Source organism: Mastomys coucha, unplaced genomic scaffold, assembly GCF_008632895.1.
Source record: "Mastomys coucha isolate ucsf_1 unplaced genomic scaffold, UCSF_Mcou_1 pScaffold23, whole genome shotgun sequence".
In the NCBI taxonomy this organism is placed as follows: domain Eukaryota; kingdom Metazoa; phylum Chordata; class Mammalia; order Rodentia; family Muridae; genus Mastomys; species Mastomys coucha.
In genome coordinates this window covers 108,480,307-108,497,644 of record NW_022196906.1, presented here as the reverse complement: position 1 = coordinate 108,497,644, position 17,338 = coordinate 108,480,307, and the positions used below count along the sequence as shown (strand labels likewise).

Genomic DNA, 17,338 nt, shown 5'->3' with positions numbered 1-17,338 from the left:
CATGTATGAAGTATGTGTCACCAGGGCCGCCCACAGGCAGTGCATGTATGAAGTATGTGTTAGCCAGGAAAGACAGATAACATGTTAAAGAGAATTTACTGCTCCTGCAGAAGACTTGGCTCCGTTCCCAGCACACACATGGTGGCGCACAACCAACTGTAACTCCTTTCTTCAGGGGAATCTAATGCCCTCCTCTGGCCTCAGCAGAGACTGAATGAACGGACAGGCTTCAGGAAAGCACTCACACACACACATAAAATAAGTCTCAATGAGAGAGAAGTGTGGTACCCTCATACGGACCAACCATGAGTAGCAAATAGTGGCGCGAACCTCGCTGTAGGAATCTCGCCCTGTACAGGCTTTGAGGGCTGCTGGTCTCGGCATGACCTCCCTGTACCACAGTGAGACGTGGCTGTGGACAGCTTTGCCTGCACGGGACAGAAGAGACGGCTGCAGCCACCTCCCTGCACGAGGCAGCCTCGCAGGAAGAGCCTGAACTCCATACCTACCCCCAAGGATGCCCGTAAACCCCGGATCTTCCTGCCTCCCTGTTCCAGATGCTGGGATTTTAAGTGTGAACCACAGATCCCTCTGTTTTTAATCAACCAGCCTTACAATAAGTAAATGTTATTTGTGTTATTAGTTGTGGGTATTTGTGCCGATTCTCTGTTCTATATAATAGATTTTCATGAGTGAACTGGATTAAAAGATTTTTCTTTTTTAAAAAAAAATTTAGTTATTTTATGTATATGAGTACACTGTAGCTGTCTTCAGACACATCAGAAGAAGGCATTGGATCCCATTACAGATGATTGCTAGCCCCCATGTGGTTGCTGGGAATTAAACTCAGGACCTCTGGAAGAGCAGAAAGTGCTCTTAGCCACTGGGCCATCTCTCCAGCCCAAAGATTTTTTTTTCTTTTTTGCTATTAAAAAATAAATTTGCGGCCGGGCAGTGGTGGTGCATGCCTTTAATTCCAGCACTTGGGAGGCAGAGGCAGGTGGATTTCTGAGTTCGAGGCCAGCCTGGTCTACAGAGTGAGTTCCAGGACAGCCAGGGCTACACAAAGAAACCCTGTCTCAAAAAAAAATAATAATAATAATAATAATAAATGTAACTCACTTAGTAGAGCGCTCATTCAGCATGCAGAAACTGCCCTTTGTGAAGAAGCCCGTGGTAGTACAGCATCCATAATCCAGACAGGGCAGAAGTGGAGACAGAAGGATCGGGACTTCAACCAAGGTCAGACCAGGCTAGACCAACCTTTACCAAAACAAAAGGGCAGGTGTGCTGTAACTCCTACACTCTGGAGGCTGTGGCAGGGCGAAGCTAAGTTTGATGCTAGCATGGCTACACGTAGGGAGACCTTGTCTCAAATAAAATTAATAAAAATGTAAAAATCATTTTAAAGTATCTTTTGTTGTCTTGGTTCTCTGTAGTCTTGGCTGTTTTGGAACTATCTCTGTAGACTAGGCTAGCCTTAAATTCTGGGATCCACCTGCCTCTGCCTCCCAAGTGTTGGGATTAAAATATTAAGCCACCACGATCCCAAAAAAGTGAGTTCCAGGATAGCCAGGACTGTAACACTGAGAGACCCTATCTCAAAAACCAAATAATAATAACAATTAATAGTAATGGTAACAATAATAATAGTCTAACATTTTTTTAAACGTTTGTAAGAAAACGATATGAAAGATGCGGCTGGACTCACATGAATACCAGGGGGATGGCAAGGGTGGCCAGCTCTAAGAGGCTTTCCCTCAGAAAACACTCACTACCCCCTGGGAATTGGGGACAGTCAGTGGGTTCCTAAGATTTTACTGTCTTCCTATGTATCTAGAAAAACTGAAAAATAAAAAATACCCTCCATAGAAAGTTGCTCACACACACACACACACACACACAGCGACTGGCTATAAGCTGCAGCAGATCCTGCCTGCTGAGCGCTTCGCTTCGGAGGTGGCAGCTGGCCCAGGGCTGCCACCTGCCAGCTGCTCACTGCTGCCAGCTGCCCCAGTGACCCAGAAAATTGGAAATCTGGGCCTTCTAGCTAAGCATCTCCCAATCTGGAAACGTTGCCAACAAAACCTAGAAACGAAGCTGAAACCAAACAAACCCTGTCTAGGGGGCAGACGCGACTGGCTTGCCCACTGACGAGTGACCCCGCGCGTGTCCTGGCAGTTCTGAGGTAAAGCAGGGAAGTCCTGCTGAGGCCCGCAGGGCTGCCAGCTGTTTCCTCTGGCAGCCGCGCGGGACGGAAACCTCCGTCCCCTCCGCGGCCGCAGCTGTGCATGCCTGCAGCAGCAGCCTCTCCTCCCAGCCGCGCTCCGCTTCCCAGTTGCTGAAACGAAACTCCACCCTTAGGTGGAAGCCAAGGACTTGCGCCCACTCGTGCAGCGCGCACCCCCTGGTGGCCAGAGGGACGCACTGCGGCCCATGACCCGCCAGAGCAGAGGCTGAGGGGTCAGACTTAAAGCAGAGATGCACCCGTGGATGCACGAGTTAGTCACAGTCCTCAACTCAGCACACAAGATAACCACTGGTCCACGCTTGGCCTCTTCCAGCCCTCCCCATCCTTCCTTCAGATAAGCTTTTTACAATGCAGAATCAAGAAAACAGCTCTCTCTCTCTCTCTCTCTCTCTCTCTCTCTCTCTCTCTCTCTCTCTCTCTCTCTCTCTCTCTCTCTCTCTCTCTCTCTCCCTCCTTCTCTCTCTCTCTGTGTGTGTGTGTGTGTGTGTGTGTGTGTCAGAGAGGGGGGGGGGCTCGATTTATTAGAGTGGCTTACAGGGAACAAAGCTTGCCCAGATACTCGGGGTTTAGTTGATTACAGCTGTGGCTGAGTTGACAACCAAGTTTAGCCATCACATAGATGCTTGCTCACCCTCTTTTGCACCAATCTTTCCCTTCCCACCATCACTTCCAGAACCAATCACCACACAGCTGCTTTTCCTACCTTAGTTCCACTCTGGAGCACATGAGTGTTGTGAGTTCATATGTCACCGGGGGACAATCCTGTGTAGCCTTGGTGGCTTCATTTGCCTGTCACTCTGCTGGCCTCAAACCACACATCCTTAATTTATTTTTAATTAAAATAAGGTCTCAGTGGAGATAACAGCACAGGTCTTTAACCCACTTGGGAGACAGAAGGAGGTGGAGCTGGTCTACAGCCAGGAATACACAGACAAACTGTCTCAAAAAAAAGGAGATAGGGTCACACTCTGTACCTATTACCCCAGGCTGCCCTGGAACTCACTACGTATCATAGGACACTGACCTTGAACTCATGATCCTCTTGTCTCAGCCTCTCAATCTGGGATTATAAATGAATACTACCATGTTGGGCTTCTCCACTTTCTTATTTTTAAGATATTTTTATTTTATGCATGTGAGTGTTTTGCTTGCATGCATGTGTGCAAGCATGCATGCATGGGACCTGCAGAGGCCAGATTAAGGTGTCAAATCTCCTGGAACTGGAGTAACAGACAGTTGTGAGCCACAATGTGGGTGGCAGGACACAAGTCTGTAATCCCAACATCGGGAGGTGGAAGCAGAAGGACCAGAGGTTCACATTAACTCTGCTATCTGGTGAGCTCACTTCAGGCTAGATCCTAAAAGACCCTGCCGAGGGGGGAGGAGGGGGCTGGGGGGAAGAGAGAGAGACAGAGAAAGGGAGGGAGGGAGGGAGAGAGAAGAAAAGGAAGGGAAGGAAGGAGGGAAAAAAGAAAAGAAACAAAAAAGTAGTCAAATACAAAAACGTTAAGGATCATATATACATTTTATTCTATATATGAGTGCTCTATCTGCATGTACACTTGCAAGCCAGAAGAGGGCATCAGATCCCACTATAGATGATTGTGACCCACCATGTGGTTGCTGGGACTTGAACTCAGGACTTCTGGAAGAGCAGACAGTGTTCTTTACCACTGAGCTATCTCTCCAGCCCCACAAAAAAAAATTTTTTTAAAGGGCTGGTGGATGCGTTCAGCAGAAAAAGGCATTTGCTCAGTAGGATCTTGGGGTCTCCCTTGAGGTGGACAAAGAGCCTTGCCTCCCACAAGTCTAACCACTAGTAGGCACTGTAACATGCACATACACAGACATACATACATGAACGTCAAAAACAAGCTGGGGTAATGAGATTCCTTACTGCCTTTTATACTACCTTTATTAAAAAGTTTCTGCGATCCATATTACTTATAGAATGATAATTTAGCCTAAAAAAAAAATAGACATCTCAGGGCAGCCAGGACTACAATTATGTGTTCACACACATTCATATGTACAGTACATGTATGTGAACATGCATATGCATGTGGGTGTGCAGATTAGAAGAAACCAGTGTTTCTTGGGAGCCACCCACCTTGTCTTTGAGATGAGGCCTCATGGGCCTGGAGCTCACCAAGCAGGCTACACTGGCTGATCAGAAACCCCCAGGGATCCACCTACTCTGCCTCCTCATTGCTACATGTACAACCACACCCAGCTCTAGGTAGGTCCTGAGGTTCAAACTCAAGTCTTTGCAAGCACTGACTGGATCATTTCCCAGACCATACTAGGTGCTTTATAAACTGGGGGTTGGTTGGGCTTTTTTGTGGAGGCAGTTCAAGACAGATTCTCTGTATAGCCTTGGCTGAGTTGGAACTTGCTGTGTAAGCCAGGCTGGCCTTGAAAGCACAGAGATCCACCTGTCTCTGCCTCCCAAATGCTGGGACCAATGATGTCTGTCACCACTGCCTGGCATAGAGGTTTGGTTTTGATCAGTGCATCCCCATTTTTATTTGTCTTCAATCTCACATGATGATCCCTTTCCATCAAAACCAACTTTGGTAGGTAGACGACAGCTTTAAATCCAGTTTTTTTTCCACACTGGGGGTGGGGGGCAGGGTAGTCTGGACTATGTTGCTCTAGTCACAATGCATTAATCAGTCAGTGCAACCTTGAGCTTAAAATCGAGTCAAACCCACTAAGGGTTCCAGGGAAACTCTGAAGAATCAATAACCCCTTCTCAGCTCTGGACAGTCCCGTGAGTATAATGTCTCAACTCTGCAGACCAAAGACTCAGCAGAAAATGGTGGGCAGAAGGAATCCCCCTGCCCCCGCCTCACAAGTGCATGGACTAGAACACAGGCCGCCTGCCAGGTGCCGTTCCCAGACCTACCTGAATTCCATACTGTTGGCGGCCCCTGAGTTAGGTTTCCTGCTCTTTGCAGCTGGTTGCATGTTGATACAACGTACTTTATCAACAAAAAACAAGCAAACAAAAAACCTGAAGAATGTACGAATCTCAGTGAATTCCTGCCGACTATAAAGATCTTGTTATTCTCTAGGGACTGGAGGCAGGAATTTCACAAACTCTGCAAATAGCTCTGGCTGCAGCAGAAGTCTTAGCTTTGCTTCCCACTGTCCAGCCATCTCTCTATCTGTCCACAGCACAGGAGCCTCATCTAGGGTGTGAAGCACAGTCCAAAATTTGATTCTTACAATTATTTATGTGGAGGTGACACACAGCTGTGATCCCAGAATTTGGGAAGCAAAGACAGAAGGACCAGGAGTTCAATGTCATCCTCATCTACAGAGTGAGTTTGAAGCAAGCCTGGGCTACGTGAGACCATGTCTCTAAACAGACAGAAGAGAGGAGAGACAAAAGAAGGAGTGAAGGAGGTGGGGAGGGATTTAAAGTGTATATTCTTCTATAACTCATGCCATCTGACTCCCTAAAAGTATTTTTGTTTTCAATTATTTATTTGGCTGACCTGGAACTCACTATGTAGCCCAGACTGGCCTTCAACTTACAGAGGTCTGCCTCCACCACAGTCCGTTCTAAGAATATTTTCACTACTGTATAAACCAGGTTAGCTTGAAGCTGGTTACCTTCCTACCTTAAGTGATGGCGTCAGACACTCATGTGCTGCTGCTACAGCCGACAAGCATGATGTTTAAATATGTTCCACCTCTCCTGAAGACAGCCCATGTATAGGACATGTATAGCCACAAGAGACAGCTAAGCTAACCCACTCAAATGAGGGGGTTATCTAACTAAATAAGTCTATACAATGAACAACTGTGAAGGCATTAACACTGGTATTAAGAAGATTTATTTTAAAAGATTATAAAAGTTGATATTAAGAGTGATAAAAAAAGACCCACAGGCTTTAAATCAACAAATACAAAAGTGATCGATATAAGCAATGTAAAAATACATTTCCCGGTCCCCACATAAAGCATAATTTAATTATAGTAATTATAAAAGTCTTGTGCAGTAAGTGTGCTTCCCTTCTAAGTCTTAAAAACCGTTCTAAACCATTTGTATAAATTACAGCGACTCAAGTCTGTCAGAGCTACTAAAACAGACGCTGTCCTCTCTGTGCCCACGGTCTCTGGTCCCAGCTCTTCAGGAGGGTGTGTGGTCTTTAACCCCATCTCCCTCCGTAGAATTCAGAAGCCAACTAGTCACAGGTTCCCAAAAGAGAGAGTTCTAAGTGGCCACAGACACAAGCGACCTGATTATCTTCCTAAAAGGAAAGCCTCAGCTGTGGGACAACTAACACACAGCACGCAGCTCGACGCTGAGCTGCTGCACGTGCACGGTCCAGACACCAGGCCAGAGAGTGTCTGTCAATCACGAACAAGCCAAACACAGGCAGAGAGGCACCTACCGCTGAGATGCGATGTCCCCACAGGCCTTTGAGTTAGACACTAGCTCTCCAGGATGGCACTATCGAGGTCAGAAACCTTCAGAGGAGGGGCCTAGTGAGGTCTTAGGTCAGCAAGGGCATGCCCGTAAAAGACCACGAGACCACAGATCACCGCCCTTCCTTCCTTGCTTCCAGCTTGACCAGTGCTGCAGTCTAGAACAGTAGGTCTGACCAAGGCTGGAAGCCTCCAAACTGCAATCTAAGATTAACCCTTTCCCAACCCTTCCCTCTTTTTAAGTTGATTGTCTCAGGTATGTTGCTATAGCAACAGTCAGCGGACTAATAGTTGGTAACACTAAAGTAGCCCAGATTTGCTGCTAATTCTCAATAGGTCTAAATGATATTTACAGTGACTACAGCACAGCTTGATATAAAACTCTAAAATTGTCTGCAATAAACTGGTTATTTTTGAAATTTTCTATTCTCGGTTCAAGAGCCTACTGTCCCCTCCCTGGGTGGCACACCCAGTAAGGCAACATCCATGATTACTTTCATGATCTCCAAAGCAGCTGTGGTGACATCACCAGCATGGAAACCCTGAGGCCAGCAGGTCAGGCATGGAGGCGGGAACAGAGCAGAAGCCGTAGGCCCAGACTCATGCACTTCCAAGAATTGCAAAAGACTCATGAAACTGAAACCATCCTCCACACACAAGGGCAGACAAGGCACTGGAAAGGAGGGGGGCCTTACAGTGAACCGCTGGAAACATGATCGCTCCGCTCCGCTTCAGAGAGAAACCCCAGCCTGGGAAACCTTTGCCTGCGCACAGAAGGCCTTGACATACCTGAGTTTCAGTCAAGCTCTAGGAAGAAGGGAGGAAGGGTGCCCGGTGGCTCTGAGACAGCCTTCAGCATCAAGCAATCCTTCCAAAGTCTCAGGAAGTCTGCGGCCTCCCTACACCACCAGCAGTACTTACTAGCAGGGCTTCTAGGATTCGCTTCCTCAAGACACCTCTGCTGGAGGCCTGTGAGAACATGAACCTGACACCCCTGCCTCAGACTCTTGCTGACAGGAAGGGACACGGACCCTGGATGACTTGGAGACATCTGGCTGACAATGGGAAGAGAACGGGAGAGTAGGAGCAAGTGCTGGCCTTCACAGACAGCACACAGCAAGGGACCATTCTGGATAAAGTGAGAAAGTAGGCATCCCGGTGGGCGGAGATCCCAGCTGAGGCCTCTGAAGAGAAGCCTGCAGAGCTTGACCATCTGCCCGGATGGAGACCCACAGTCTCTAGTCTTATGTCATCAACTCTATTAGCTGTGTGAACACAGCGGCCACCCTTCACACCTCTGCAGAGTGGCCAAGGCCTATCTGTGTGATTACGCCCGCAGTGCGGGGACAGTCTCTGCTCTCTTTGGCCTCTAGATAGACTATCTGTTTCCTCACTGTCCTCTGTTCCATAATAAATTTTGTTTTCTTCTAAACTTATCTCAACATCCAAAGTGCAATGTAAAAGGCAGCACAGGCTGACGACACTGTTGCTTTCATACACAGTGCCAGCCCACAGTTTCTGTTAGACAAGGCATGGCTCAGAAGGAATTATGGATAATTGCTTTAAAAGGTTAGCACACAGTGTAGGGCTGAGTGAGACACAGGAAAGGATCATAACATTAGGAAAGAAGACTACACCAGCATCTCAAATACAGATTAAATCTCCAGCAACACAGCAGAAATCAACCAGTTCCTGAAAGGACGGAAAGGCACAGTCTGGAAGCTACGCCTGGCGAGGGGCATCCTGGAGCAGAATGACAGACATGCAATTCAAAGAGACAGCAGTCCTCATCTCTAAAAACAAAACAAACGAACGACAGAACCTCCTCCACTTGAGACAGGTTCCAACGAGCTTACTGCTGGGGCTGCCACCCAGCCCAGCGCTGCAAAGCTGTTCTTCTCTCTGGGTCTACGTCCCCGACTCCATGTCTTTAAGCATTCAGTGGTTCGGTGAGGGCTTCGGCCCTAGTGTTGTTCTCCGGCTTTCTCAGCTGGTTCTCCCGCAGCTTCTCACACAGCATGACAACGAAGTCCAGCAGGAACACTAAGCTTGCCAAGAAGCCAAACACCTAAGGAAGAAAGGGAAGTGTGAGTGCCAGCTGTGTCCTGTCCAGCCTGACAGTTCACATTCACGAAAGATGGCCAATCAATCCCACCTACAACTACTTAAAAAAAAGATTTGCTTTAGTTTTACTTATGTGTATGTGCTTGTCTGTGGGAGCTAATGCTGCATGTATAAGGGTTCTTTTGGAGGCCTAAAGAGAGTACAGGATCTCCTGGAAGTGGGATAGAGCCACTTGATGTGAGGGCTGGGAACTGAATTCTGGTCCTCTGGAACACTTGCTGTGTCATCCCTTCAGCCTCACACTATTCTTTTTTGTTTGTTTGTTTTTTGAGACAGGGTTTCCCTGTAGCCCTGGCTGTCCTGGAACTCACTCTGTAGATCAGGCTGGCCTCGAACTCAGAAATCTGCCTGCCTCTACCTCCCAAGTGCTGGAATTAAAGGCGTGTGCCACCACTGCCCGGCTCTATTCTTTTTTTCTTTTTTTTTTTTTAGAGATTTATTTATTTATTATATGTAAGTACACTCTAGCTGTCTTCAGACACATCAGAAGAGGGTGTCAGACCTCATTACAGATGGTTGTGAGCCACCATGTGGTTGGTGGGATTTGAACTCAGGACCTTCGGAATAGCAGTCAAGGCTCTTAACCGCTGAGCCATCTCGCCAGCCCTCTATTCTTTAACAGAACTTAAAAGCTATTCAAAGAGGAAGGAAGGGACAAAGGGAAGCTCCCAGAATAACAGCTGCCTCTGTGCAGCCCACAGGGCACACACGCCAGTTCTGCTGCTGGGCAGCCCACAGGGCACACATGCCAGTTCTGCTGCCGGGCAGTGCCAGGGACAGACACACAGAGCTGCCTTCCCTCCACCCATAGCTACCAGAAGTCCCCGTGCCATCTCCTCTGCCTGACACCTCCAAGCCACAGACTCCCGTAGGCTGGCCATGCGTCACCTCCCCTTAGGAAAGGAATTACTTCTGTTCCCAACTGACTTCTGGGTGGGATCGGGAGACTAGTCCCTGCAGGCTTCCTAAAGAACCTGTCTACATGGAACCAGCTCTCACACACCTGCTCCCCAGCTGAAACCTCAGCATGACAGATAAGCTGACTCCAAACACACTTTCCATGTGGCAGGAGAGAGGTCACCATCACTCGGAAGACCCTAATCCACCTCAGCCAGCCGCTACCTTCCGCTACAAGAGACTCCAGAAATTCCTATTAGCCTTGGGAATCATAAAGCTGACATGAGGCTGGACTTCAAGCCACACAGCTACCTTTCCACTTCCGAAGAAAAAGAAAAGCGGCCAAGAGGAGCCCACAGGAGAGGTCTCAGATAGTAAAGCCCGAGAGTTAGTATAGGGGTTATGAATGCCAGGGAAAGACAGCATGGGAGAGCCCCTGACAGGACTGCTGTCCTACAAGGCAGAGTGTAAAGAGGAACCTTCTATGCCATATGGGCGAACAATAGTCCACAGTATGTGCTTAGAGTCAAGCTGCCTCTGATTCTTTATGGTGGGAGAGAGGAGAGCTGTGTAACCATCAAGGATATGGGAAAGCAGGGAGGGGCGGTTCCAAGAGAGCAACGCTCTGGCCCAGCCTGGCAGGTCAGTACCGATATGGCATCTATTAAAAAGACCAAACACTGGGGCTGGCAAGATGGCTCAGCGGTTAGGAGCACTGAATGCTCTTCCAGAGGTCCTGAGTTCAATTCCCAGCAACCACATGGTAGCTCATAATCATATGCAATGAGATGTGATGTCCTTTTTTTGGTGTGTCTGAAGACAGCTACAGAGTATACACACACACACACACACACACACACACACACACACACACACACACACACACACTGGTGTACTGGTGCTGATCCCTTCTGAACAGGCAGAAGCACTCCCACACACCCCCAAGGACCTGATGCAGTAATGGATTTATCTTATCAAAGTAGAGCCCAGATTTGGCCTCCCTGCCTCCGTACAAACAGCAACGGCCTTGCCCACACGTCTAAAGTCAGACAGGGACCCTGCCAAGCTCGCCACAGGACCTGGAAGTCACATGCTGTAGAAGCCTCCAGCGTCATGGAGAGGGGAGAGATGAATGTTTTATACAGAAGCAGTGTACAAAGGTAAATGAACTGGACTGGCTTTCTCCCTACCGTTCATGTTCAGCACCCCGAGCTCCACATGACTAAGTCTTCTCAAACTCATGTGTGGAATGCTCCTTACATTAGGTAGCTCTCCCTTCCCCACATAGCCCTGGGTGATGACATTCTACTCTCTCACGCACCTCACATCTCCTAAGGTACACTGCTAACAACCCTCCTCCAAAGCCTTCTAATTCAACATCTGTGCCCATGCACTTGGGGATGAAGCCTACTTAAAATGCTTCACTACTGAGCGCCTCTGGCCTCCGCACTCGGGGGCTTCTTAGCCCTTCTCACCCCAGCTACTGTTGAATTATTGGGTCTTAGCTCTTAGATTCTGGTTTCCAGGTTACAGCAGGTTCATAGACCACAGAACCAACCCATCCTATGTTACAGCATACAAGGGCAAAGCCCTATCCTTGAGGAGTAACTCCCCATCCCCACAGCTAGCCCTCTGACCTCCTGGGACCTGGAGCTGCTACTGAAGCCTCAAGCAGATGAGCCTTCCTTCCACAGCCCTACCTGCCTCTGTAACACAGGAAAGGCTCCCTCCACACACCCTTTCCTGAGCCCTCATGACAAACCACACTGACCGCAATGGTGCCTTTGACATTGTAGCTGAGCGCTGATTACAAGGGAACTTTATACTTTCCTGGATGAAGCTGTGTTCTCTTTATCCTACTTTGGCCTACTCACAGCACGCGCCCACCCCTTCTTTACTCTTTGTGTTTGTGCCTGTCAGTTCCCACTGAAGAGATGCTTCTCTTAGTCCTTCCCTGTGTCCACCTGAAGAGACTCATTCTGGTTCCAACACTGCTATTTGGGCAGGAGGCCTCAGATTTACAGGGTGTGTGTGTGTGTGTGTGTGTGTATGTGTATGTGTGTGTGTGTGTGCACGCCTATGTGTATAAAAGGCCCATCAACCACAATACTTCTGTGGTGACCCATGTTCCCCTCTGCTTTACCTGACAAGCCTTTCAAGGGGGCACCAGGGTAGGGCATCTAGATCCTCACTGTATAAGCTTTACCATAACTCTCAACATTTTGATGGCTGCAAGCAAGACAGTCCTATGAGTCTCCCCCAAACCCCTGGACCAAATACCTTCATCTTATCTCCTGCTGGCTAGAGGACAGCTGGTCATCAGACTGTCAGGGATAATCAAAGCCACAAACCTGTGTCTTTTAGTGACTGTCTGAAGATGAGAAATCTGTCCAGCCATTAAGAAGGTTCCTGCCCCTATTGTCCTATTATCCACAGACATCAACACGTCCTAGAATGTCCCAACCTTAGCCCTCCTTAACAGTAGCAGGACTGACATGAGGGCGACCTCTTACCCCTACCCCACCGCCCATATCATGTCCTGTAACACTGTCTTTTTATACAAAAAGGCTGCAAAGTTGGATCTCAGACTGACCCACTGCCCTACTGCAGCCCCGCCAAACAGGCCTTGAGGTGAAGCCTTACTTCTTATCTAAGTTCCTCCAAGTCCCACATTCCTCTGTCAGAGCCATACGTTACCTTAGAGCACCCCACCCCAAAACTCATCAGTGGAAGGCAATCCTCTGTTCCCTGTTTCTTCAGTGGATTCAAAGTCAAGTCTCGAAATCCCTATAGTGGGGGCCAGCATTACTCCCTAAAACGTGTCAGCCTCCGCCCACACCTGACATGTATGCAGTCAGTGGGGTGTCAATAATGAGACTCTGGTCAGAGGATAGAAAATTAAATCCCATGAGATGGTACGAAATACATGGTTAGTACCACTGGTCTCACTGACCCACACATGTGGGAAACGTGATTTGTAACTAGGTTAGGTGAAGACAGTAAGTTCTTCAGATCAGAACAAACCTCCATTTTTAAACACTACTTGACTAACTTAAACACACTCTCCAGTCACTTGACACACTGTGGTGACACAGGAACTTGACACCACTACCTACTTCCTCTTCCTTAAGTCACTTCCTCATTGTGTTATTCTACCATAGGACCCAAACATTCAGAGAATTCTGTCAAGAAACAAAAGACCATGCTTCAGATTCGGCTTCCTTACTAGCAAACCCCTTGAGGAAGTGAAGGCCAAAAAGGAACAAAGCAGCACTGAGTCTCTTGCAACCTCAGCCCGGCTCCTCCATGATTTTTTGCTCTGTGTGTGTGTGTGTGTGTGGAGGGGAGAAGCAGGGGGAAGGGGGATGGGTGGGTGGCTTCCCAGGTAGCCAGCCTCAAACTCAGTCTTCCAAATGCTAGGACTGAAGGCGCGCCACACCTGGCCTGCACCTCCTTGACTGTGGCCACCTCTTGCAGTCTCTGGCTTCTTCTTTTCCTCTGCTCCTCCCTAGAGAACACAGGACTTCATCTCCCCACAGTCCACTGAGCTGAGCTCACCTGGACACGCAGCACGACCAGCCTAAAGTCTACCCTCGCCAGCGAACCCGGGGCCTAAAGTCTACCCTCACCAGAGAACCCGGGGCCTAAAGTCTACCCTTACCAGACAACCCGGGGCCTAAAGTCTACCCTCGCCAGAGAACCCGGGGCCTAAAGTCTACCCTCGCCAGAGAACCCGGGGCCTAAAGTCTACACTCACCAGAGAACCCAGGATGTCCCCTGCGGAGTCTGCGGGGCTCCACTGCAGCTGTCTATCCCCTTACAAATCAGACTGGCACAGCATTGTGCAATTCTTCAATGCTATCTTTTTAAAGATTTTATTTCTTTTTCTTCCTGTGTCTGAGTGTTTTGTCCGCATGAATATCTATCTGGCTGCCTGGTGCTATAAGGAGTTGGATGCCCTGGAATTAATATTATGGCTAACAACTCTAAGCTGTCATGTGGGCACTGGGCACTGAACCTGGGTCTTCTGCAGGAGCAGTCTTTTGACCTTTGAGCCTATAAGCCATATAGTATTGCTCTATAATAAGATGTAGTTTTAGGGCTAAGGCGATAGCTCAGCCAGCAGAATTCCTAACTCAGGAGCATGAACACCCGAATTCAACTCTAACCCCACGTTTTTAAAAGAGGGCCAGCAGCTACTGCTGGAAGCCCTTAGTCCCAGCACTCCAGAGGCAGAGGCAGGCACATCTCTACATCTCTGAGTTTACGGCTAGCCTGGTCTACAGAGCGAGTTCCTGGACAGCCAGGGCTATGCAGAGAAAGAAACCTTGTCTTGAAAAACTAATGAACTAAATGTAAAAAAGGAGGCCAGCAAGATGGCTTGATGGTTAAAAGGTGCTTGCTGCTCCAAGCCTAAGGACCTGAGTATGAACAACTCCCAAGTCTTTAGACTGCCACACGCATGTTACGGCGTGCACACACACACACACACACACACACACTCACTCACACAAAATGAAAAAAAAATGTTTCCTAAAGCTAGATGTTGTAATACGAATTTGTAACCTCAGCCCTGAAGAGACAGAAAGACAGAGCCCCAGCTGCTGGCCCACTAGCCTAGCCTACTTGGCAATAAACAGGCTGGTGAGAGGTCCTGTCTGAAAAAACCAGGCTGTGGGCTACAGAGAGGGCTCAGGGATTAGAGGATGTGCTGTTCTTGCAGAGAACTCAAGTTCAGTTCTCAGTACACATGTTGTGAGGCTGACAACCCTCTGTACCTCTGGCTCCCAGGGGGTCTGAAACCTCTGGCCTGAGGGAGATGGGCTCAGGGGGTAAAAGTGTTTGGCACACAAGCCCGAGGACTGAGCTAACATCCAGGAACCCATGCAAAACTCCAGCACGGTGTCAAGAGAATCTGTAACCCAGAACACCCACAGGAAATGGGAAGTAGAAACCAGGGATTCCAAGAAGCTAGTGAGGCCAGGTAAGATGACTCATCCTTCTAACCCCAGCACTCTCCCGCGGAGTGCCAGGGCCAACCAGGGCTGCACAGGGAGAGCCTATCTCAACAAGGCGGGTAGGAGCTAGTGAGCAGCTGGCCTGGCTACGCAGGAGACCACCTCACATAAGGTAGGAAGGCAGGACCAACACCAAAGAGCATCTCTCACCCACACAGATCATGGCACACAGGTGCACCCCTCACAAACACACACATCATCAATATAAACACATAAGCAGTAATTATTACTCTTATATATAATCGATGAAGAACTTTCTAAATTCTCTTTTTCTAAGGAAATAAGGCTAAAAAAGCAAAGCACTTACAATTGCAGCAATTTCAGCTGAGGTCCCGAAATGGGTGGAGACAAAGATGATAGAGGCCAGCAGAAACACACAGCCTGTTCCCAGGGTGATGTAAAAGTCCTACACACAGGGAACAAGAGCTCATGAGGTCAGGGCAGCACACGAAGCTTAGTGGTTTTAATTTCAAAAACCCTGAATGACTTACATTTTCTTGGTACAACCCAAACTTAAGACATGCTATGGTGTCTCTTCAATAAGTCTGCATTCAGACTTAATCCTAAGTCTACGTTAGGCTGCATGTAACACCATGTCACAAACATTTCTTTTTGAGACAGGGTCTCACCATGAAACTCTGGCTAGTCTGGAACTGAACATGTGGACCAGGCTGGCCTTGAACTCACGGAGACCCAACCACCTGCCTCTGTCTCCCAGGTTCCCTCTGGGATTACAGAAGCACCACACCACATCCAGTCCAGTTTTGCTTCTGAGTAGGTTTTGCTTGCTTGTTTGTCTCTGTCTTTGTCCTCCTGTTCCTGGGAAGTGAACCTATGGCCTCAGGAACGCCTGGCAAACACCGCCCCAAGCTGACTGTCGTCTGGTGGGTTTTTAATTCTTTCTCACAGGTTCTTACATAGCCCTGAGGGGCCAGGAACTTCAGATAGCTCTGCCTCTACCTTCCAAGCATTGGGATTACCAGGCCTACTCAGAACAAACATCTTGAGATAGAAAAATGCACTACCAGGGCTAGAGAGAGATGGCTCAACAGCTAAGAGCACTTGCTGCTCTTCCAGAGGACCGGGGTTCGATTCCCAGCACCCACAGGGTGGTTCACAATCATCTGTAACTCTGGTCTCAGGGGATTTGACACCCTCTTCTAGCAGCCAAGGGTACCAGGCATGCATGGAGTGTATACAAAAACATACAGACAAAGATATACACAAAAGAAAATATTTTTTTAAAAGATACAATGTTTGAGAAACAGAGCTTGTAAAGTCAGACTACCACAGTTCAAATCCTGGCTATGTAACTTCTTAATCATGTAACTTCTTGTTTTGTTGTTGTTGTTGTTGTTGTTGTTGAGACAGGGTTTCTCTGTATAGCCCTGGCTGTCCTGGAGCTCACTCTGTAGACCAGGCTGGCCTCGAACTCAGAAATCCATCTGCCTCTACCTCCCAAGTGCTGGGATTAAAGGCGTGTGCCACCACCGCCCGGCTTCTTGTTTGTTTCTTATTGTTGGTGTGGAGATGCAAGTGCCAATGCACATGTGTGAAGGCCAGAGGACAGCTCTGTGGAGGAAATTCTCTGTAGCACCTGACGTCTGAGATTACAGGCATGGAAAACCACACCAATTCAGAAGAGCCATGGCTTCAGTGCAAACCAAGCTCAACTATACCCCAGTCAATTTTGGGTGGGCTTTGTTTGTTTGTTTGTTTACATGTATACTACAGAGGGATTTTAATCCAGCAACATTGTTACTCCGGCTGGAATGTAGGCATGGTAGATAAGCATGCATCTTTAATCCCAAACAAGGAAGGTAAAGTTAGTTTGTAGAAGGAAGCTCCCATGTTGGAAAGTGATGTCTAACTGAGTGGCAGACAGAGGGATGAATCAGAGAAAGTTTTGACAGAATAGGATATGTCCAACTCTTACAAGAAGAGAGAAGAAAGGGAAGCTACTTGAGAGAGAGAGACAGAGAGAGACAGAGACAGAGACAGAGACAGAGACAGAGAAGGGAGAGGCAGTTTTACTACAAGATGCAGAGAAAGAACAAGGGAGATACAGAGGCTAGAAATTTCCAGGATTAGGCCTAGGCTAGAAGACAGGGGCAGATGACAGTGACACCAGGTAAATAAAAGTTACTTTTACCTGTGTGTGTGTTTGTATGTGTGTCTGTGTGTGCATGTCTGAGGCAGGCATGGGAGCATCTTTCCAGATGCTCTTTCACGGAACACAGAGCTCACTGACGCGGCTAGTCACGTCTGTCTCCAGAACACTGGGATAACAGGTGAAGTGGCCCTATGTGGGGCGCTGTAGACCCACATTCCTGACCTTAACACTGATGTAAGCGCTTTTCCTGTTGAGCCACAACCCCCAGCCTAAGAAACACTGACAATGACCCAACAAAGACATTCTTTAGTCACCTAAACACAACTTTTATCTTTTTATATAATTAAATGAAAGTGCCAGGCATGCTGGCACACATCTTTAATCCCATCACACGGGAGGCAGAGGCAGGAGGATTTCTGTAAGTTTGAGGACAGCCTGATCTACCAATTGAGTTCCAAGACAGCCATGGATACACAGAGAAACCCTGTCTCAAAA

The 17,338-nt window shown here is 48.1% G+C and overlaps 1 protein-coding gene across 1 annotated transcript in view; it reads right to left on the bottom strand.

The window, feature by feature from the left end:
- Positions 1 to 6,078: 6,078 nt before the first annotated feature.
- The window catches only part of Cmtm6 (CKLF like MARVEL transmembrane domain containing 6), a 17,090-nt gene continuing 5,830 nt past the window's right edge, over positions 6,079 to 17,338 (bottom strand). Inside the window, exons 3-4 of the mRNA XM_031344478.1 lie at positions 15,038 to 15,136; positions 6,079 to 8,759 (exon numbers count right to left, since the gene is read on the bottom strand). Of these exons, the coding sequence (XP_031200338.1) occupies positions 8,622 to 8,759; positions 15,038 to 15,136 (237 nt within the window). The 3' untranslated portion in view covers positions 6,079 to 8,621. The remainder of the gene's footprint in view (positions 8,760 to 15,037; positions 15,137 to 17,338) is intronic.